Genomic DNA, 21344 nt, shown 5'->3' with positions numbered 1-21344 from the left:
AATCACCTCAGCTAATCAAAAGGGGACATGGTATTACTCCAATGTAGCATTGGAGTCATGAGAAAGGCTAACCTAACCTATTACCTGACCCATCATTTTATGTATTACCGTACTGCCCCTCAGTTGCCCGTAAAGTGACATCCCAACAAACACCCCAAAAACACTAAACAACCCAAATGGCTCTCTGCTGGCCACACTGAGTGGTGCAAAGACCCCTGGCCACAGTGTGTAGCTGTCACGCCGTGGCAACTCCATCAGACACCACCAGGGTTTTCTACAGGAGGGCTACACCCAGTACCACACTGACAAATACCACGATAATGACCCCAATGTGAGTCTCCAACACTGCTGCTGTTCCCCATGCTGCTGCTCCCCAGTCGTTTCAGAACTGTATTTGGTGTCATATCACTTGTCATGTCACTTTGTGGCAAATGTATCTGTAAATATTGCTAGACATAACAATTCATAGATTAGTTGAAAGATAGATTGATATATTTTTGTGTCTCTCGTCTCCAGGGCATAATCAACATGGGCACCAGTGAGAACAAGCTGTGCTATGATCTGCTTCACAAACGGGTGAGAGAGGGGGGAGAAGAGAGGGGATGGAGAGAGGTTCATGTGGTTGCTCCACATTGCTTATCACCAGTGGTGGAAAAAGTACCCAATTGTCATACTTGAGTAAAAGTAAAGATAACTTAATAGAAAATGACTCAAGTAAAAGTGAAAGTCATCAAGTAAAATACTACTAGAGTAAAAGTCTAAAAGTCTTTGGTTTAAAACATACTTAAGTATCAAAAGTAAAAGTAATTGCTAAAATATGCTTAAGTATTGAAAGTAAAAGTAAATGTATAAATCATTTCAAATTCCTTATTTTAAGCTAACCAGACTGCACCATTTTCTTGTTTTTTTAATTTATGGATAGCCAGGGGCATACTCCAACACTCATACATATTTTACAAACAAAGCATTTGTGTTTAGTGAGTCTGTCAGATCAGAGGCAGTAGAGATGCCAGGGATGTTCTCTTGATAAGTGTGTGAATTGGACCATCTTCCTGTCCTGCTAAGCATTCAAAATGTAACTAGTACTTTTCGGTGTCAGGGAAAATGTATGGAGTAAAAAGTACATTTTCTTTAGGAATGTATTGAAGTAAAGTTGTCAAAAATACGAATACTAATGTAAAGTACAGATACACCCCAAAACTACTTAAGTAGTACTTTAAAGTATTTTTACTTAAGTACTTTACACCACTGCTTATCACTGACTTTGTCAATCAGAATGATAAACCATTGTCATGTGTTATTTGAAAAGGATGGTTATGGTACATGTATTCATTAGAGGCATTTAAACTACAATTCAATAACATGTTTATTACACAGAAGGAAGATGTTTATTAGAGCAGCGATTAGGATGATGGTAGGGTAAAAATGGTGAGGATGATGATGATGATGACGATATCCCCTCTGTAACGAGAGAAGAGGTGTCCAGGTTCCTGTCTCACAACTGTGGTTCCCCCGACCCACTGAGAGCAGACAAGGTGAGTGAACTGAGCTCTCCTCAGCCCTTATAGTACTGTATAATGGCTCTAGTCTTGTGTATAATCCTGGCCTTTAAGAATCCTGGCCTTTAAGGAATGCTGTGATTGCTAGACTACTTCATTATATTATTACTGTATTATAAGTATAGCGACTCATTTAGGCTTGTGATAGCAGTGGACTCGACTCAATTAATGACTTTCATTAACCAAATTAATGACAGTAAAAGTGCTTAGGCTCACAGAAAACTGATTGCATTCGTCAATGACTGTAGGCTATTAATCTATGGGTATGAATAGTTAAAGACTGCGGCGGCCGCTGATTGGCTGAATACCCGGGGCGCAAGGTGGTTGGAGTTGTCAACAAAGCAGCGTGAAAGAAATATGATGGCACGTTTTTTAACTACCGGTAGTTTCTTTGAGAAGATATATAAAGTGATATGTACATTTGAACAACAGAATAAATACACCTATTTCACTTTTGCATTTCAAAAACCAAATGACCACTGCTGCACATGTTGCCACTGTTTTGAACAGATTAGATTATACTATTTAGAATGAGCAGCCAGCTCATGAACGAACAAGTTCACCAGGGAGAAAGGTCGTCACTAGTTACCACAGCTACAAAGTCGTAAAGCGTGCCTATTTCAAAAATGTCTCTTCTTATGTGATTTTAAACCTAACCCTAACATTAACCACACTGATAACCTTATGCCTAACCCTAACCTTAAATCAAGACCAAAAAGCCAATTTTGACTTTGTGGCTGTGGAAACCAAGGAGAACGCAACAAGCATACAGATGCAATGAGTGAAAACACATAATCAAACTGGGGAAAGCTAGCTAACATAATATCACAAAGCATGATGCGCTAGCCAGGTAACTTTCATTCTGAAATAACTTCATATTTCCGAGTTAACCCCTTAGAGTCGATGCCCATGGAAATCTAGTTAGCATAATACAAAAATGCCCATAAAAATCAGCCTATTTAAGATGCGTTTCAATCCACCACATCCGCCGATGTCGGCCTTCCGCATCTGCGGTGGAAGGTGGCAGAGCTACATCGGTGTTTGTCAGACCAGGAGACGTCCCGAAAATCGGTTGGTTTGGCCTACAAATTATTATGACCCCTATATGGAAAGATGAGACTCTTGCGAACACAATGGTGTTCTCCGTTTTTGCTCTACGACCTACAAGCGTCACAGAACTCGTCTGAAGTCGGTACCGCTGATCTGCCAACTTCTGCCTGTAGCGTCCGAACAGTTTGGGCTACACAAACTTTCTCTATGGAAGGTGAGACCCTCACGCTCACGAACATGTCAGTTGTTTTGCTCTAGGACTCCTACAATCATCACAAGGCTCGTCTGAATGTAGCCCGGTACAAGTTGAACAAATGATTGGAAGTACAGTATATGGAAGTAGTTTAGTGTCTAAAAAAAGGGGTTAAATATGGACTTCCTTATATCTCACTTAAAAACATGATTTGTGAATCTGTTCATACCGAACAGCTAGAGCGACAACTAAAATGGCTTTGAAAAAAATACGATTTCAGCTAATAGGCGGACGTATCTAACAAAATAACTACATTATGGCATTCACTAATCGTAAACTATTTACATATAATAGACATTTCGGTACATTTGTGGACAAAATTCTTACTTACTCAATCTTTAAATTATGAAGAATGTTTTTACTCATAAAGCTAGTTTGTTATTTGTGTGTGTGTGGGTTCAGGTTGTGGTGATGAATGGCTGTGGCTCCCTCTTCTCGTCCATAACCACAGTGCTTTGTGACCCCCCCAACAGAATAGTTTTCAATTTATAAATGAAGATACAGGCACTACAATCATCATTGGTATAACTGTCCCTTGTTGTGTTCCTGCCAGGGGGTGAATGTCAGAGCCGTGATCCTGGTGAACCCCCATAACCCCCTGGCTGAGGTCTACTCCCCTCCGGAGATTACTGGCTTCCTGGAGTTTGCCAAGAGGTAAATTTTTTCCTCACATCATATTTCCATATTGTACAATATGTTTTCCCTCAGCGCATAGAGCATCCAAGTATCATGACTGTAATTTTATTGTAAAGTACAACTAAGGGTTGAGGACTCTCCCAAAAGCATCCGTTGTAGTCTAAGTGGTGATCTCAGCATTAGCACCCTCTACAGACCTACCCATGCACTGAGTTGCAGTAACCATAAACCAGCGATGTTCTATTACACACTGCTCCCTCAGGTTGCCTACTGATAGAGTGCTTTTAATGCCTGCTTGCATTGCCTTTGTAATAAAGAACAATAAACATCTTAAAACAGTGCAATACAAATTCATAATAATTATTTTCACTTTTTCTCCCTGTTCTCTCCATTCCTTCCCCCTGTCTCAGGCATGAGTTGCACACCATTGTAGATGAGGTGTACGTGCTGACGGTGTTTGAAGAAACAGCCACCTTCCACAGGGACCTTAGCATGGAGAGGTATGACAAACACACAAACCCTTCCTATTGAATGTACATTAACAATGGTGTGCTTCCAGGTTGCTGGACCACCAGAGAACACATGTGATGTGTTCTCTTCAGCAAGTCTAAAGTGAGTGTGTGTTCGTGCGTGTGCCTGCACATGCATACAGTGCATTCGGAAAGTATTCAGACCCCTTGACATTTTCCACATTCTATTACGTTACAGCCTTATTCTAAAATGGATTAAATAGTTTTTTTCCCCTCATCAATCTACACACAATACCCCATAATGACAAAGCAAAAACAGGTTTACATTTACAGAAGTATTCAGATCCTTTACTCAGTACTTTGTTGAAGCACCTTTGGCAGCGATTACAGCCTCAATTCTTCCTGGGTATGGCGCTACAAGCTTGGCACACCTGTATTTGGCGAGTTTCTTCCATTCTCCGCAGATCCTCTCAAGCTCTGTCAGCTTGGAAAGGGAATGTCACTGCACAGCTATTTTCAGGTCTCTCCAGAGATGTTAGATCGGGTTCAAGTCTGGGCTCTGGCTGGGCCACTCAAGGACATTCAGAGACTTGTCCCGAATCCACTCCTGCGTTGTCTTGACTGTGTGCTTAGAGTTGTTGTCCAATTGGAAGGTGAACCTTTGCCCCAGTCTAAGGTCCTGAGCGCTCTGGAGCAGGTTTTCATCAAGGATCTCTCTGCACTTTCCTCCGGTCATCTTTCCCTCGAACCTGACTAGTCTCCCAGTCCCTGCCGCTGAAAGAAATCCCCACAGCATGATGCTGCCACCACCATGCTTCACTGTAGGGATGGTGCCAGGTTCCCTCCAGATGTGGCATTTAGGCCAAAGAGTTAAATCTTGGTTTCATCAGACCAGAGAATCTTGTTTCTCATGGTCTGAGAGTCCTTTAGGTGCCTTTTGGCAAACTCCAAGCGGGCTATCATGTGCCTTTTACTGAGGAGTGGCTTCCGTCTGGCCACTCTACCATGAAGGCCTGATTGGTGGAGTGCTGCAGAGATGGTTGTCCTTCTGGAAGGTTCTCCCATCTCCCCAGAGGAACTCTGGAGCTCTGTCAGAGTGACCATCGGGTTCTTGGTCGCCTCCCTGACCAAGGCCCTTCTCCCCCGATTGCTCAGTTTAGCCGGGCAGGCAGCACAATCCTGTCTCTGAGCTCTATGGACAATTCCTTCGACCTCATGGATTGGTTTATGCTTTGACATGCACTGTCAACAGTGGGACCTTATATAGACAGGTGTGTGCCTTTCCAAATCATGTCCAATCAATTGAATTTACCACAGGTGGACTCCAATCAAGTTGTAGAAACATCTCAAGGATGATCAATTGAAACAGGATGCACCTGAGCTCAATTTCGAGTCTCATAGCAAAGGGTCTGAATACTTATGTAAATTAGGTATTTCTGTTTTTTATGATTAATACATTTGCTAAAAATTCAAAAAACCTGTTTTCGCTTTGTCATTATGGGGTATTGTGTGTAGATAGATTTAAAAAAAAGTCAAGGGGTCTGAATAAGAATAAGGCTGTAACATATCAAAATGTGTAAAAAGTCAAGGGGTCTGAATACTTTCCGAATGCACTGTATGTGAGTGTGTGAGTGCGTGAGCATACGTGTCTGCATGTGTTTGTACGTACATGTTGTTGTGGGGACTATCTGGGGGTTATCTGGCCCTCCTATTATTTTCACCCCGTCTCATTTGTGTTGTCCTTGTGCAGGACTTTGCGATAGCAGGAGTGCGTGTGGGCACTGTGTACTCTGACTCTTGGTCGAAGCTCTGGATAAGCTGGGGATGTTCCACGGTGTCCCTGGTCCAATACAGCATCAGATGGCAAGGCTGCTCCAGGACAGGGGTACAGACACACACACACTCAGACTCACACTCACACGCACTAGATGAGAGGACATACTGTATCACCCTCATTAGGGAGTTTAACCTACCTGTGTTCTATTGTAGATTGGATCGATGGGAGGTTTCTTCCAGAGAACAGGCTGAGAATGGAGGCCGCTCACAGGTACATGACTGAGGAGCTACAGAGCATGGGAGTCCCCTACCTCCACCGGCCTGCTTGCTTCTACATCTGGGCAGAACTCAGGAAGGTAAGGACACTGACCCAGGGTTGGGGTTAGAAGACTGGATGGTGAGAAGCTGCTGTCTTGGTTCTTCCTGACATGGTTCCTCCTCTCTCTCTCTCCCTCTCTCTCTCTCGCTCTCGCTCTCGCTCTCAATTCAATAGACTTTATTGACATGGCAGGTTAAATTACTTACATTGTCAAAGTACCCATACATCAACAATGGTCGGACTAACAGTAATAAAGCAATAATAATACTAGTAGGTCTAGTAGTAGTGGTAATGATATTAACATCAACAGCAACTACAACAACATCTCTCTCTCATTTGTCCCTCTCCCCCTGTCTGTCAGTACCTGCGTGAGCCATCGTTTGCGGAGGAGCTGTCCCTGTGGAGGTGTTTACTGAAACACAAGCCTTCCACTGCTCCACTCCTGGCTGGTTCTGCATCGTCTTCACTGACCGACAGCAACACCTGACGCTCGGTACCTTCATCAATCAGTTCATCTCTTTTTCTCCTCTCATTATGACAGAGGCAGGAAAACAGGCCCTGGAGGAGATAGATAGGTCCACATCCACCCCTGACACAGGCACAACCAACGAGGCCACCAAGGAGGAAGGGACAAAGATGACATCAAAGAGGAACACAACAGGCTCACACAAAGCTGTGTCCGTCAAGTCAACTCCCTTTCCGAAGAACACCTCATCATCAGAATAGCCAGGGGAGAAGGATAACCCCGCCCTTGATGCCATCCCATTAGCCATTGAAGACTTTGTCTTGTTGGACTTCCAGACGTCCCACCCCACATAGAGTCTGGACTCCCTGATTGGTGCCCTGAGGCAACAGATCCGCTCCTCTGATTGGCTGGCGAAGAACACTCCAGAACTCTCGGCCGGGCAGGATCCAGAGCTGTTCAAAGACCTGCTGGACAGAGCCAGGAAGTAGATGAGAGGAGGGGTAGAGTGGAGTGGAGGGGAGGGGAGGAGAGGAGTGGAGGGGATGGAGAGGAGAGAAGGGGAGGGGATGGAGAGGAGAGAAGGGGAGGGGGGAGGCAAAAGGAAAGGAAGTAAGAAAGGACATTCATCAGGAGAGGTAGCAGGAAAGGAGACAAAGATTCCCCAGTTTGTCCACATCATGATGTCTTATTTTTTTGTGATAGATACAGTAGATAGGTAGATAGATTTGTTTGACAATTTAAAACACAATACAACCACACATGTGGATATTGCATTTAAAATCATTGAGGATGACACAAAAAAGTTTGAAAACGTATTTCCATCGCTCCGCAATTACCTGGTTGCTAAAATTCTAATACTTCACCTAATTTCAGTTTATGTGACAAAACAGAGTTTAATTGTACCATCTAAACCACTGTGAAATATATTTTCAGTAACCCAAAATATTATATTTTCAGTTTTTTTAAGCTGGTGTACAAAACCGAAAGTAAAAGACGCAAAAATGAAACATAAGAACGGGAAGCATAGAAATAGCCACATAGAACAGATATATCGCTTCTTAGACTTTCTTTCAATGAGAATAACAGATTTATAACTCACATTTCTTTGTGAATTTGGTCATGTCGCCCAAAAAGTTAAATATTGCAGCTTTGAATAAATTGGAAGGAAACCACAGTGATTTTACCATGAGACCAATTATGATGATTTTAAACCAGTTATAGAGTTAAATGGCTGTGATAGGAGAAAACTGAGGATGGATCAACAACATTGTAGCTACTCCACAATACAAACCTAAATGACCAAGTGAAAAGAAGGAAGCCTGTACAGAATAAAAATATTTGAAAACATGCATCCTGTTTGCAATAAGGCACTAAAGTAATACTGTAAAAAATGTGGCAAAGAAATGAACTTTTTGTCCTGAATACAAAGCATTATGTTTGGGGCAAATCCAACACAACACATCACTGAGTACCACTCTTCATATTTTCAAGCATGGTGGTGTCTGTATTATGTTATGGGTATGCTTGTCATCGGCAAGGACTAGGGAGTTTTTTTTTGGATCAAAATAAAAGGAATAGAGCTAAGCACAGGCAAAGTCCTAGGGGAAAACCTGCCTCAGTCTGCTTTCCAACAGGCACTGCGAGACAATCCACCTTTCAGCAGGACAATAACCTAAAATGCAAGGCCAAATATACACTGGAGTTACTTACCAAGACAACATTGAATGTTCCTGAGTGGCCTAGGTACAGTTCTGACTTAAATCGCCTTAAAAAATATATGGCAAGACTTGAAAATGGCTGTCTTGCAATGATCAACAACCAACTTGACAGAGCTTGAAGAATTTGTAAAAGAATAATGGGCAAATATTGTACAATCCAGGTTTGCAAAGCTCTTAGAAACTGACCCTGAAAGACTCACAGTTGTAATCACTGCCAAAGGTGATTCTAACATGTATTGACTCAGGGGGTTGAATACTTATCTAATCAAAATATATTAGTGTTGTCACGATCGTTTACGGACGAGAAGGACCAAGTCGCAGCGTGTCCAAGGTAGACAAATAACATACCTCACACGGAACAAGATCCCACAACTAACAGGTGCCAAAAGGCTGCCTAAGTATTGTCCCCAATCAGAGACAACGAGCAACAGCTGCCTCTGATTGGGAACCACTCAGGCCAACATAGATCTATACATACTAGATCTAACCATAGACAATAAACATAGCACAACACGACACAGAAAATACACACCCTGACTCAACAAATACGAGTCCTAGAGTCAGGGCGTGACAGTACCCCCCCCCAAACTCCGACCGCGCCACATAAACATAACAGGGTAGGGGCCGGGTGGGCATTCCGCCTTGGAGGCGGATCCGTCTCCGGGCGTGACCACCACTTACTCTCCACCTCCCTGTTGCGCCCCTGGTCTGGTCTGGACCTCGGCGCGCTGCTTCCCCTCTCCTTCCTCCCACGACGTACCAAGCCCTGTCTGGACCCTGGTGTGGGAGACCCCGAACCTGGAGAGGGGCTGACGTCTGGGTCTGGACTGGAACCGCTGACTGGAGCTGGACCAGACGACGGTGGATCGAACTGCTCTGGCTCCGGAGTGGAGCCGCTGACCGGAGCTGGACCGGACCCCAGTGGAGCGGATTGCTCTGGCTCCGGAGTGGAGCCGCTAACCGGAGCTGGACTGGACCCCGGTGGAGCGGATTGCTCTGGCTCCGGAGTGGAGCAGCTGACCGGTGCCGGACCAGGCACCGGTGGAACAGGCACGGGCCGTGCCGGACTGGACACACGCACCACTGGCTTGGTGCGGGGAGCAGGAACAGGCCGGACCGGGCTGGCGACGCGCACCACTGGCTTGGTGCGAGGGACAGGAACAGGCCGGACCGGGCTGGCGACGCGCACCACTGGCTTGGTGCGAGGGACAGGAACAGGCTGGACCGGGCTGGCGACGCGCAACACTGGCTTGGTGCGAGGGACAGGAACAGGCCGGGCCGGCGACGCGCACCACTGGCTTGGTGCGAGGGACAGGAACAGGCCGGACCGGGCTGGCGACGCGCACCACTGGCTTGGTGCGAGGGACAGGAACAGGCCAGACCGGGCTGGCGACGCGCACCACTGGCTTGGTGCGAGGGACAGGAACAGGCCGGACCGGGCTGGCGACGCGCACCACTGGCTTGGTGCGAGGGACAGGAACAGGCCGGACCGGAACAGGCCGGACCGGGCTGGCGACGCGCACCACTGGCTTGGTGCGAGGAACAGGAACAGGCCGGGCCGGGCTGGCGACGCGCACCACTGGCTTGGTGCGAGGGGCAGGAACAGGCCCGGGCCGGGCTGGCGACGCGCACCACTGGCTTGGTGCGAGGGTCAGGAACAGGCCGGACCGGTCTGGCGACGCGCACCACTGGTTTGGTGCGAGGGGTAGGAACAGGCCGGGCAGGGCTGGCGACGCGCACCACCAGTTTGGTGCGAGGGGCAGGAACAGGCCGGGCTGGGCTGGCGACGCGCACCACTGGTTTGGTGCGAGGGACAGGAACAGGCCGGACCGGGCTGGCGACGCGCACCACTGGCTTAGTGCGGGGAGCAGGAACGGGTCGGGCCGTACTGGGAACACGCACCACTGGCTTAGTGCGGGGAGCAGGAATGGGCCGGACCGTACTGGGAACACACACCACTGGCTTAGTGCCGGGAGCAGGAACGGGTCGGGCCGTACTGGGAACACACACCACTGGCTTAATGCGGGGAGCAGGAACGGGCCGGACCGGACTGGCGACATGCACCACTTGCTTGGTGCGAAGTGCGGGACTGGGTTCCTTTATAAACCCCCGCTCCTTCTGCTGCCAAACCAGCTCCTCTCGCCGTGCCTCTACACTCTCCTTCTCCCTTATCGCCTCCTGTAGCGCCTCCCTCTGACCTAATAACTTCTGCTCCCTCTGAACCAATAGCCCCCTTAACCTGGTGGCCTCCTCTCCTAACCTGCAGATCCACCCTGTCGCTGCCTCCTGCTGCCTCGTCGTCCACACCGTGTGCCCCCCCCCCCAAAAATGTTTTTCTTGGGGTTGCCTCTCGGGTCTCCGTCGTCGGCACCGTTGGCGCCGTTTCTCCTCTCCTACCTGGGCATCCTCCTTCATCGCCTTCCGGTAGCGGACGGCCTCCTCCTCCGTGATTCTCCCCCAACCGAGGAGGACATCTACTAACGTAACCTCCTGTTTAATTCCTAGTGTTTGCTCCTGAACACGCTGCTTGGTCCTATTTTGGTGGGATCTTCTGTCACGATCGTTTACGGACGAGAAGGACCAAGGCGCAGCGTGATATGCATTCATATTTATTTACGTACTGAACACACGACAAAACAACAAACGAAACGTGAAGTCCAAGGTAGACAAATAACATACCTCACACGGAACAAGATCCCACAACTAACAGGTGCCAAAAGGCTGCCTAAGTATGGTCCCCAATCAGAGGCAACGAGCAACAGCTGCCTCTGATTGGGAACCACTCAGGCCAACATAGATCTATACATACTAGATCTAACCATAGACAATAAACATAGCACAACACGACACAGAAAATACACACCCTGACTCAACAAATACGAGTCCTAGAGTCAGGGTGTGACAAGTGTTTTATTTTCCATTAATTATTATTATTATTATTATTATTATTTAAAAAACGGTTATAACTCGTTTGTTACACAGTTACAACTCATTTTCTAGTTGTGCTCTTGTTCCTAATGCACTTTAATGATTCACTTTTGAATATGGTTATATGATTATGACATGTGGCTATCTACAGAACATTTCCTGAGCTTTTAAAAGAGTTGTTGTTAATACTGTATACATATGTACAGTAAATGTTTCTGAATATTTTATATAAATTGGTCAACTTTCAATAAATGCCTTATTTTGACCACTTATGGAGAAGTACAATATGTGTTTTTCCAGATCAATTCTAGTGAAAGCCTAAATACTCTAGACTAAAATGTTTAGTTGGTAAATCAAGGAAGTAAAACTCACATGAAATAGTTTTGAAACCCTAATGATTTAAGTATAATGTTGCCTATTATTGTTACTGTAGGTATTCCAAGGACACAACACAGTCTGTTCTTGCCTGCCTCTTGATACATAGTAAGTGAGCAGTAAAAGTTGCATACAGTATGTATCCCAGGCTGTTAATTAGTTTGGCTATGGGTTGGGTTGGCCAGTAATCTAAAGGTTGCTGGTTTGATTCCCCGAGACGACTAGGTGAAAAATCTGCCAATGTGCCCTTGAGCAAGGCACTTAACCCTAATTGCTCCTGTAAGTCGCACTAGATAAGAGCATCTGCTAAAAGACTAAAATGTAAAACATTTAAAATGGTTGTTGGGGGTTTTCCATGATGACCCTGCTCTGACTGGGGACTGGAGGAGGACGGTGGAGGTTTTGATTTGTGTGGCTGTGCCCAGTGTGTGAGAGAGTGGGGTTTTCTTTCCTGAGCTGAGTCACACTCACACACACACACTGTAAGACCTTCTGTTCACCTACACATAGCAGCTATAATGTCATGACTGAGTGGGAGAATGTGGTGTGTGGCTGATTGTGACTTAGTTAAAGCATCATGCCACTTACACTGGTGGGCGATTGTGAAAGTGTTTGTGTGTTAATAGGGGTGGGGTCTTTTTCTCCCATGATGACAACCTGCCCTCTGTTATACCAATGCAGAGGGAGGGAACAGGGACAAGGCTTATGAGTGTCCTCACCCTTCAAAACAAATATTCAAAATGCAGTAAAGAAAAAATAAGTTATTTGACTGTCATCCATTCACTGCCACGGTGAAGACGGTAGAGCGAGACAGAGCTGCTTTCACTTTTCTAACAGCACGATCCATTGTGTCACAGCCAGGGGATTCTGGGGGAACTCAACCACTGAGTAGGGGGGGTTTCCACTGTAGTGGGGAAGTGGAGCGCAACACACAGAGGGAAATATTTACAGTGTTATATTCCATCTCTGTGTGTGTGTGTTCCTGTGGTTCACTGGCAGTGTGTGTCACTGTATCAGTGTTTGGTGGCACTGAGCTCATTGTACGCTAGTCCCTCTCACACGTCTGACTAGCTCCTGCTCTCCTTACGCCAGGAGGGATTTACACAAAGCTTCATAGCACAAAACAAAATTAAAGGTAAGAGGAACATTTCCTATACAATCTGACTGTGGCAAATGTCATCATGTACCTGATTTACTGTACATTTTTCTTTTGCTTTATGGCACCATTTGAATTTCTCTGTTATATACCTTATAACTTTGAACTATTCCTGATAAGGATGAACGTTTTTAAACAGACTGATACTGTAGTAGATTTACCTGTGAATGCTCCACCGTCTGTCTCACTACACCACCCCTTCTCTCCTCCTCTCCCTCCTCTTTTATTTTATCCCCGTCTCCTTCTCTTTCTCTCAGCCCTCTGTGTGTCAGTATGAAGGTGTTTGAGGTGGGTGACTCTGTGAGTCGGTTCAGGCTGGCTGAGTCGTGTGTGGGGCTGGCAGGGTGTCTGTGTGTGGCCTACTCTGTGTGGACCCCTCACTGGCTCAATGACCAGGGACTGTGGACTAATGGCAACAACAGCACCAACACGGACAGTGACCAGACCAGGGGCATTATCTTTAACGGTGAGTCAAGAAGCTGCATTGACCATCAGCATCCATCTGTTTAATACACCCCTGTGTATGGAGGGTGTATTAATGTCAGTGACATTTTTACACAATTTAGTTCATTTAAATCAAGTACGGTAATACCAACTGTTGCTAATTCAAAGTGTGTGTTTGTTACATGAATCCAAACTAAATTGCACCTAATGGAATGCTAAAGGTAGCAGATGTGTAAGGAAAAGCTTAACCATGAGTGTTGATAAAATGTTTAGTTACACTTGAGGTTGGCCTTGTGCATTTGGCACTTTGGAGCTTTTCCTCAGAACACAGTGAACATGACTTGAGGAGAAACAGTTGAGCAGTAAGATATGCACCATAGGATTGCAGTGATGTGAACAGGTGTGGACTTGCTTCTGTAGCAATCATCCACATTCTCAGTGAACAGGAGGAGGGGGAGATTGGGGGATGTTCAATGCTTAGGGCTGAAAGAGTTTGTAAAGTAGGGTATATACGCACACATCCCAAATGTATCCAGTGTTGGGCCAAATAAATAGCTGATGTTACAAAAATAAAAAGTTGTATACAGTACATGCTGCTCCCCTGCTTTATTCCTTCAATCACATACTGTATACACACGGCAGCAACTGTGGCAGGCATTTTTTCACTAATCAGCATTTAGGGCTCCAAACCAGTTCCCTGACAGGTTTATTAGGTTAGCTGTTAACTGTGGGTTGTGGCATCTAGGGTGTCTGATTACATCAACTGGCTCTCACCATTTTTTCTGTTTAGTATGACATCAAAGAGTGAAAGTGTGAGAATGATAGATCAGTAGTCAAACTGACAATACATGCCATTGTGCTTGTATTGACATATCCTGTTATTGACCTCTTCTCTGTGTTGGACTCAGATATAGCATGCAGATGTAGACAGGTTGAAAATGTTGTCACTGTTTACATATTATAACCCCTGTCTGCGTATGTGTGTGTGTCTTCAGCCTTGGAGGCAGAGCAAGTATTTGGGGTGCTGTCGTTCTTCATGGCTGTGAGTTCTGGGGCTCTGTGTCTGGTGTTCGCCCTCTGCTGGACGTCCCAGACGGTGCGCTCCTACTCCAACACCCGCTCTCTACTTATGGCAGGCCAGGCCCTCTACCCCACTGTCCTGCTGCTCCTCATTTTGGGACCCACAGGTCAGTATAGGTCCGGGCCACAGACCTGAAAAGAAGAAAGGGTGCACTGCACGTGTAAAGTATTGGAACAGGAGCTCTAAGTCCATCTCCTGCTGATGTGGCGCCAGGTAGCCTAGCAGTTAGAGAAGCGAGCCAGCAACCGGAGGGTTGCCAGTTCGAATCCAGGGTTCGACTGGAAACATTTGTCAGGAAGTGAGCTGGCAACCGAAATGTTGCTGGTATCAAGTCCTAGATGCCATTGCCTGCCGTTGTGCCCTTGAGCAAGGCACTTAACCCCCACAACAATTGACCAATAACGTGATCTTAATCTTAATGGCTGCAGTTGCGAGTGTAAAATATACAATAGGATCATGTTGAGGGATTTCCTCTCTTATTTCATATATTCTGCAAAGTCCTTATGTCGCTTTTAACAAAATAAACATGTTTTGATTAAAAATATTCCCTTTCCTGTCACTGTTCATGTGAATCAAATCAATTAGCTTTTGTAAAGTGTTTTCACACTGGTATATTTGTAAAGATGTAGGTATTGCCAGTGTTAACATAAACACTCAAGTCAGAATCGTCTGTCTAGACTCCCTACTGATGATGACCTGACTGAACCCTCTCTCTCTCTCTCTGTCTCTCTCTGTCTCTCTTTCTCTCTCTCTCTAGGATTCTTCTTCCTCCTCAGCTGGTCCCTCTTCACCTACCAGCACTGGGTAACGATCAGCGATGACTTCACCTGCCTGGGCTCCTCCTATTGGCTGGGCGCCCTGGGCTGGGCCCTGCTATTGGTTGCTCTGCCCGTGGTCTTCCTGGTGGAGCAGTGTGTGGTCCCGGACATCCTGACGGAACTCACGAAGGCCACCGAGGGGTGGCGGCGCACATCTGAGGTACCGTACGCCAAACGCTCGTTCAGCGAGAGTCGTCAGCATTGTCATGAAGACGAGAGTCATGAAGACGTGGAGAGAGGGCTGAAGATGTACATATCAGTACCCTGAGAGGAGGAATGGAGGACAGAGAATTCAGAGACTGAGCTGACTGCAGGACTGGACTTGACTGGACTGGACAAACAGCTGATGTCCTGTTCACACTAGCAGCACCAGGGAGAGGAGCTTCTAGTGCCTGTCTGGATCAAAGACTGACTGCTCCACTGTAGGAGAATGCTCACAGACACACTCTGAGAATATGTGATATTAGACAAAAATGTCAATGCTGTGATAGTGTTATTGTCAGTCTTTGTAGTTGTTTGTTGCCTAGCACACATTCAGGAGGTTTTCCTGTTATAAAGGAAATATTTGTGTTACAGTAGCGCCCTCATGTGGTGAGCATTACCAAGGTCTGATGTATAAAAAAATATTTTTGATACAGCTTGGCAGTCGAAAGTATTTAACTTTTTTATGGGGGGTTGTTCAGATGCAAAGTGGGACCACTTCTTGTAGAATTTAGATGAAGTAGGCCTAATGATGTAATTTATTCACAAAATAGTACATTTACAGTTAAACTAATGAACATTCAAAATAGGCCTACGTCTCAATTCAATCTAAATGTGAATTTGAATATCTCCGTAAATTATATAAGTGTGTAATGCATTCTTGAAAATGGATGAATAAATCTCCGCTGTTAATGTATTACTGAATTATTTATTCATCCCTCTTTAACCAGTATCTCCGCCAGACGCCTCATTTATCAAAGGAGCGTGCACACACAAAAAAGACTAAAAAAGCTTGCATGAGCCAGTTTTTCTGCAAAGGTTGGTATTTATCAAGTTTGATCTTGACGGGAAAGTGTGCATATCTCCACGCACAGCTCAGACCATGCATATGCATAACTTCTAGTGGTTGATCAATTGTTTTGCAAGCAAATATTGTAAATTTTTGGGGGAAATTGAGTTGTTTGATGCACAGGAATTATAATAATGGTAGGCTAATAAAAACATTAAAATGTAGGCCTAATTATAAAACAGATTAATTTGCCGTTGGTAAGGAGATTGCATAGCAACATGTAGCCTAATATGTTTATTTTACTTGTATTAAATGCCTAAATCATAATTATATTGCAGGACATACTGTATGTCTATCATTTTCTGACATTACTGATTTATTCTATCTACACATAAAAAATTAGGCTACCATTTATCCAATGGGCATTCAATAGCCAAGCATGCTCGAAAGTAAATAGATGGTAGCCTATTTAAAATATTTGACAGTATGGGTAGGCTACAGTAGGCTAGGCCTGCTGCTGTGCGATAGGAGTGAGACATAGCGTATTTAAACTTAGAGCCATACCAAGGCAGGCGATAGAAACACAATAATCTATTGATAAACAAAATATTGAAATATTGAACAATTAGTATTTTGCTTAGAAGTGTGGGCTGTAGCATGTTTCCTTTTAAATTGTTCTAATAGACAATCAATCTAGCAGAATGAACGGCCAGTGTTTGGCACACTATAGGTGGCATGCATCTTTGGTTAGAAAAAATCCATGCAAAAGATTAAAACATTCTGCCCATACCTCTACAGATATGTGATCAAATTTGCCATTGCGCTTTCTTTTAGAAACTGTCATGGCCCAGTTTCAACATCTCCAAATCCTACAACAAATTAGGGCTTTATGTTACAATAAAAGGTGAATGGAGGGCGTTTTCCAGGCGGGGTTGAAACGCTAGTTCACAAGGCACAAATATAAGTATGATCTCAATTGGATACTTGCCTCCTCTCCTCCGTTCTTTTCCTCGCATCTTTTTCAAAAAGGACAAAGGTAATCAAGGAGCGGAGGCAAGGAGAGGAAATGTGGAAACAAATGCGCTTTTATGGGAGAATCTCAATTGGCTTCTCGCCTCCTCTCCTCCGTCCTCTCCTCGCCTATTTTTTGAGAAAGGTCAAAGGTAATCCAGAAGTGGAGGCGCGGAGAGGAAACGGTTAAACAAATGCGCTTGGGTGAAATGAGACTCTCCTTCTCTACTCCTACGTCATCAGGTAAATTATGTTTTTAGGGGTGGAATACCAAAATAAATGTGTAAACTGTTAGTTGTGCAAGAAATTGTATAGATAAAAGGATAAGTAGCGTATCGTTGTATATGCCTTTCTCGGTAACAATTCATTTTAAGGGGTCCTTATTACAGCGTAATTAGGCCTACATGTGTAATTTCACATATGTAATTACGCTTTCCTTCCATTGAAATAAAACATGGCGCCACACATAGCCGGCAATTAGCTGATCAAAACTCAAGTGAACTTTACCACGGTTTTTCACCAAGCTTTTCGCTTCGGACGTTTTTATCTGATCCACCACACATCTGTCTGGTAAGGTTGAACGCCTTCTCTCCTACTCAGTTTACCAAAAAGAGTATTATCCCAAGCGGGTGTGACACCTACTCCCGTTGTCTGCTGCACTGCTGCTTGGATCGCACCCTGCGATCTGCTCCCTGTCTGCCCTGGCCTGTCTCTCGCGGTCTTTTTCAGGTATCCCCGCCATCCACCTCTAGCTCTCCCGAGCTTTCGCTCGCCTCCAGCACACACGCACATACACACACACACACACACCGCAGACTTTGGACTGATATTAATTTTATGTAGGCTAATTCACTTATGAAGCTTATTATGTGAGCTTTACTGAGAAACGCTTTAATTAACTAGTATAGGCCTACTATTTATTTATTTTATCTCAGACTTTTATAGCCTACTGGACTCATAGAGCGCTACTCTCTCAAGTTATTTTGTTGGGGGAGTGACTCTTTGAATTTACAATGGCTAACTCCAAACCATATTTTGTTTTCTTGTGCTTTATGCTATTTGCTCCATGACCTGATAGGTATCAGTCTGGTGTTTTCTGTAATGACCATCCTGTGTTTGTAATGGCTGCTCAGTTAAACAACCTGTCCAGATATGTCATAAACGCTTGCTAAAAAAACTAAAATGAGCAAGCCTTCCTTCATGACCTGGCCTCTGTAAATTGGTATAGAATTAGCTTGATCTCCTACCTTCTTTTTTGATATTTTCAGTGGTATGGTTAACAAGCACGCCCCCATAAAGAAAATTAGAATTAAAAACAGATTCAGCCAGTGGTTCGACCGTGATCTGGCAGAGTTACTCCACCTCAAGAATACCATTTGGCAAAAGGCTCGGCACACAAATACTCAGGCTGGCTGGCTGTCGGGCAAATTAGAAACAAGTGCAGAAGGCCAAAGTTAGTTACTTTAAGGAGCAGTTCTCTCTCTGTGGGTCTAACCCCAAGACGTTCTGGAAAACGTTGAAAGAACTAGAGAATAAATCCACCTCCTCACAGCTGCCCATGTCCCTTAATGTTGATGATGTGGTTGTTACTGACAAGGAATGCATGGCTGAGCTCTTTAATCACCACTTCATTAAGTCAAGATTCATATTTGACTCAGCCATGCCTACTTGCCCCTCCAACATTTCCTCATCTCCCAGCCCTTCTAATGCGACTAGCCCTGATGCTCCTCCCTCTTTTTTTACGCTGCCCCGCTACACAGTTTCTCCCTGCAGGCGGTCACTGAGTCTGAGGTGCTAAATGAGCTCCTTAAACTTGACCCCCAAAAAACCATATGGGTCAGATGGTTTAGATCCTTTCTTCTTTAAGGTTGCAGCCCCTATCATCGCCTAGCCTATCTCTGACCTTTTCAACCTGTCTCTCCTCTCTGGGGAGGTTCCCATTGCTTGGAAGTCAGCCACGGTGCGTCCATAATTTAAAGGGAGAGATCAAGCTGATCCTAACTGTTATAGGCCAATTTCTATCTTGCCCCGTTTATCAAAAGTGTTGGAAAAACTTGTCAATAATCAACTGACTGGCTTATAGTATTCTCTCTGGTATGCAATCTGGTTTCCGCACAGGTTATGGATGTGTCACTGCAACCTTAAAGGTCCTAAATGATGTCACCATTGCCTTTGATTCTAAGCAATGTTGTGCTGCTATTTATATTGACTTGGCCAAAGCTTTTGATACGGTAGACCATTCCATTCTTGTGGGTCGGCTAAGGAGTATTGTTGTCTCTGAGGGATCTTTGTCCTGGTTTGCTAACTACCTCTCTCAAAGAGTGAAGTGTGAACATCTGCTGTCTCAGCCACTGCCTGTCACCAAGGGAGTACCTCAAGGCTCGATCCGCGGCTGAGCCGTTGTTGCGCCTAGATGTTTCCACTTCACAATAACAGCACTTACAGTTGACCGGGGCAGCTCTAGCAGGGCAGAAATTTGATGAACTGACTTGTTGGAAAGGTGGCATCCTATGAAGGTGCCACGTTGAAAGTCACTGACCTCTTCAGTAAGGCCATTCTACTGCCAATGTTTGTCTATGGAGATTGCATGGGTGTGTGCTCGATTTTATACACCTGTCAGCAACGGGTGTGGCTGAAATAGCCGAATCCACTAATTTGAAGGGGTGTCCACATACTTTTGTATGTATGTGTATATATATATTATGTGTATGTGTATATATATACAGTGGGGAAAAAAAGTATTTAGTCAGCCACCAATTGTGCAACTTCTCCCACTTAAAAAGATGAGAGAGGCCTGTAATTTTCATCATAGGTACACGTCAACTATGACAGACAAAATGAGGAAAAAAAATCCAGAAAATCACATTGTAGGATTTTTTATGAATTTATTTGCAAATTATGGTGGAAAATAAGTATTTGGTCAATAACAAAAGTTTCTCAATACTTTGTTATATACCCTCTGTTGGCAATGACACAGGTCAAACGTTTTCTGTAAGTCTTCACAAGGTTTTCACACACTGTTGCTGGTATTTTGGCCCATTCCTCCATGCAGATCTCCTCTAGAGCAGTGATGTTTTGGGGCTGTCGCTGGGCAACACGGACTTTCAACTCCCTCCAAAGATTTTCTATGGGGTTGAGATCTGGAGACTGGCTAGGCCACTCCAGGACCTTGAAATGCTTCTTACGAAGCCACTCCTTCGTTGCCCGGGCGGTGTGTTTGGGATCATTGTCATGCTGAAAGACCCAGCCACGTTTCATCTTCAATGCCCTTGCTGATGGAAGGAGGTTTTCACTCAAAATCACATGATACATGGCCCCATTCATTCTTTCCTTTACACGGATCAGTCGTCCTGGTCCCTTTGCAGAAAAAACAGCCCCAAAGCATGATGTTTCCACCCCCATGCTTCACAGTAGGTATGGTGTTCTTTGGATGCAACTCAGCATTCTTTGTCCTCCAAACACGACAAGTTCTATTTTGGTTTCATCTGACCATATGACATATGACATTCTCCCAATCCTCTTCTGGATCATCCAAATGCACTCTAGCAAACTTCAGACGGGCCTGGACATGTACTGGCTTAAGCAGGGGGACACGTCTGGCACTGCAGGATTTGAGTCCCTGGCGGCGTAGTGTGTTACTGATGGTAGGCTTTGTTACTTTGGTCCCAGCTCTCTGCAGGTCATTCACTAGGTCCCCCCGTGTGGTTCTGGGATTTTTGCTCACCGTTCTTGTGATCATTTTGACCCCACGGGGTGAGATCTTGCGTGGAGCCCCAGATCGAGGGAGATTATCAGTGGTCTTGTATGTCTTCCATTTCCTAATAATTGCTCCCACAGTTGATTTCTTCAAACCAAGCTGCTTACCTATTGCAGATTCAGTCTTCCCAGCCTGGTGCAGGTCTACAATTTTGTTTCTGGTGTCCTTTGACAGCTCTTTGGTCTTGGCCATAGTGGAGTTTGGAGTGTGACTGTTTGAGGTTGTGGACAGGTGTCTTTTATACTGAACAGGTGCCATTAATACAGGTAACGAGTGGAGGACAGAGGAGCCTCTTAAAGAAGAAGTTACAGGTCTGTGAGAGCCAGAAATCTTGCTTGTTTGTAGGTGACCAAATACTTATTTTCCACCATAATTTGCAAATAAATTCATTAAAAATCCTACAATGTGATTTTCTGGATTTTTTTCTCTCAATTTGTCTGTCATAGTTGACGTGTACCTATGATGAAAATTACAGGCCTCTCTCATCTTTTTAAGTGGGAGAACTTGCACAATTGGTGGCTGACTAAATACTTTTT

The 21344-nt window shown here is 44.9% G+C and overlaps 1 protein-coding gene and 1 pseudogene across 1 annotated transcript; both read left to right on the top strand.

The window, feature by feature from the left end:
- Positions 1 to 320: 320 nt before the first annotated feature.
- LOC121577174 lies at positions 321 to 6985 on the top strand (annotated as a pseudogene).
- A 5407-nt stretch (positions 6986 to 12392) lies between these two features.
- LOC121577362 lies at positions 12393 to 15947 on the top strand. Its single transcript, XM_041891123.2, has 4 exons — positions 12393 to 12685; positions 12964 to 13172; positions 14146 to 14337; positions 14989 to 15947. The coding sequence occupies exons 2-4, from the start codon at positions 12980 to 12982 to the stop codon at positions 15315 to 15317; spliced, it is 714 nt and encodes a 237-aa protein (XP_041747057.1). The 5' UTR covers positions 12393 to 12685; positions 12964 to 12979; the 3' UTR covers positions 15318 to 15947.
- Positions 15948 to 21344: the final 5397 nt, after the last annotated feature.

The sequence above is a fragment of the Coregonus clupeaformis genome, chromosome 11 (assembly GCF_020615455.1).
Source record: "Coregonus clupeaformis isolate EN_2021a chromosome 11, ASM2061545v1, whole genome shotgun sequence".
NCBI lineage: Eukaryota > Metazoa > Chordata > Actinopteri > Salmoniformes > Salmonidae > Coregonus > Coregonus clupeaformis.
This window is presented reverse-complemented; position numbering and strand designations above follow the sequence as displayed.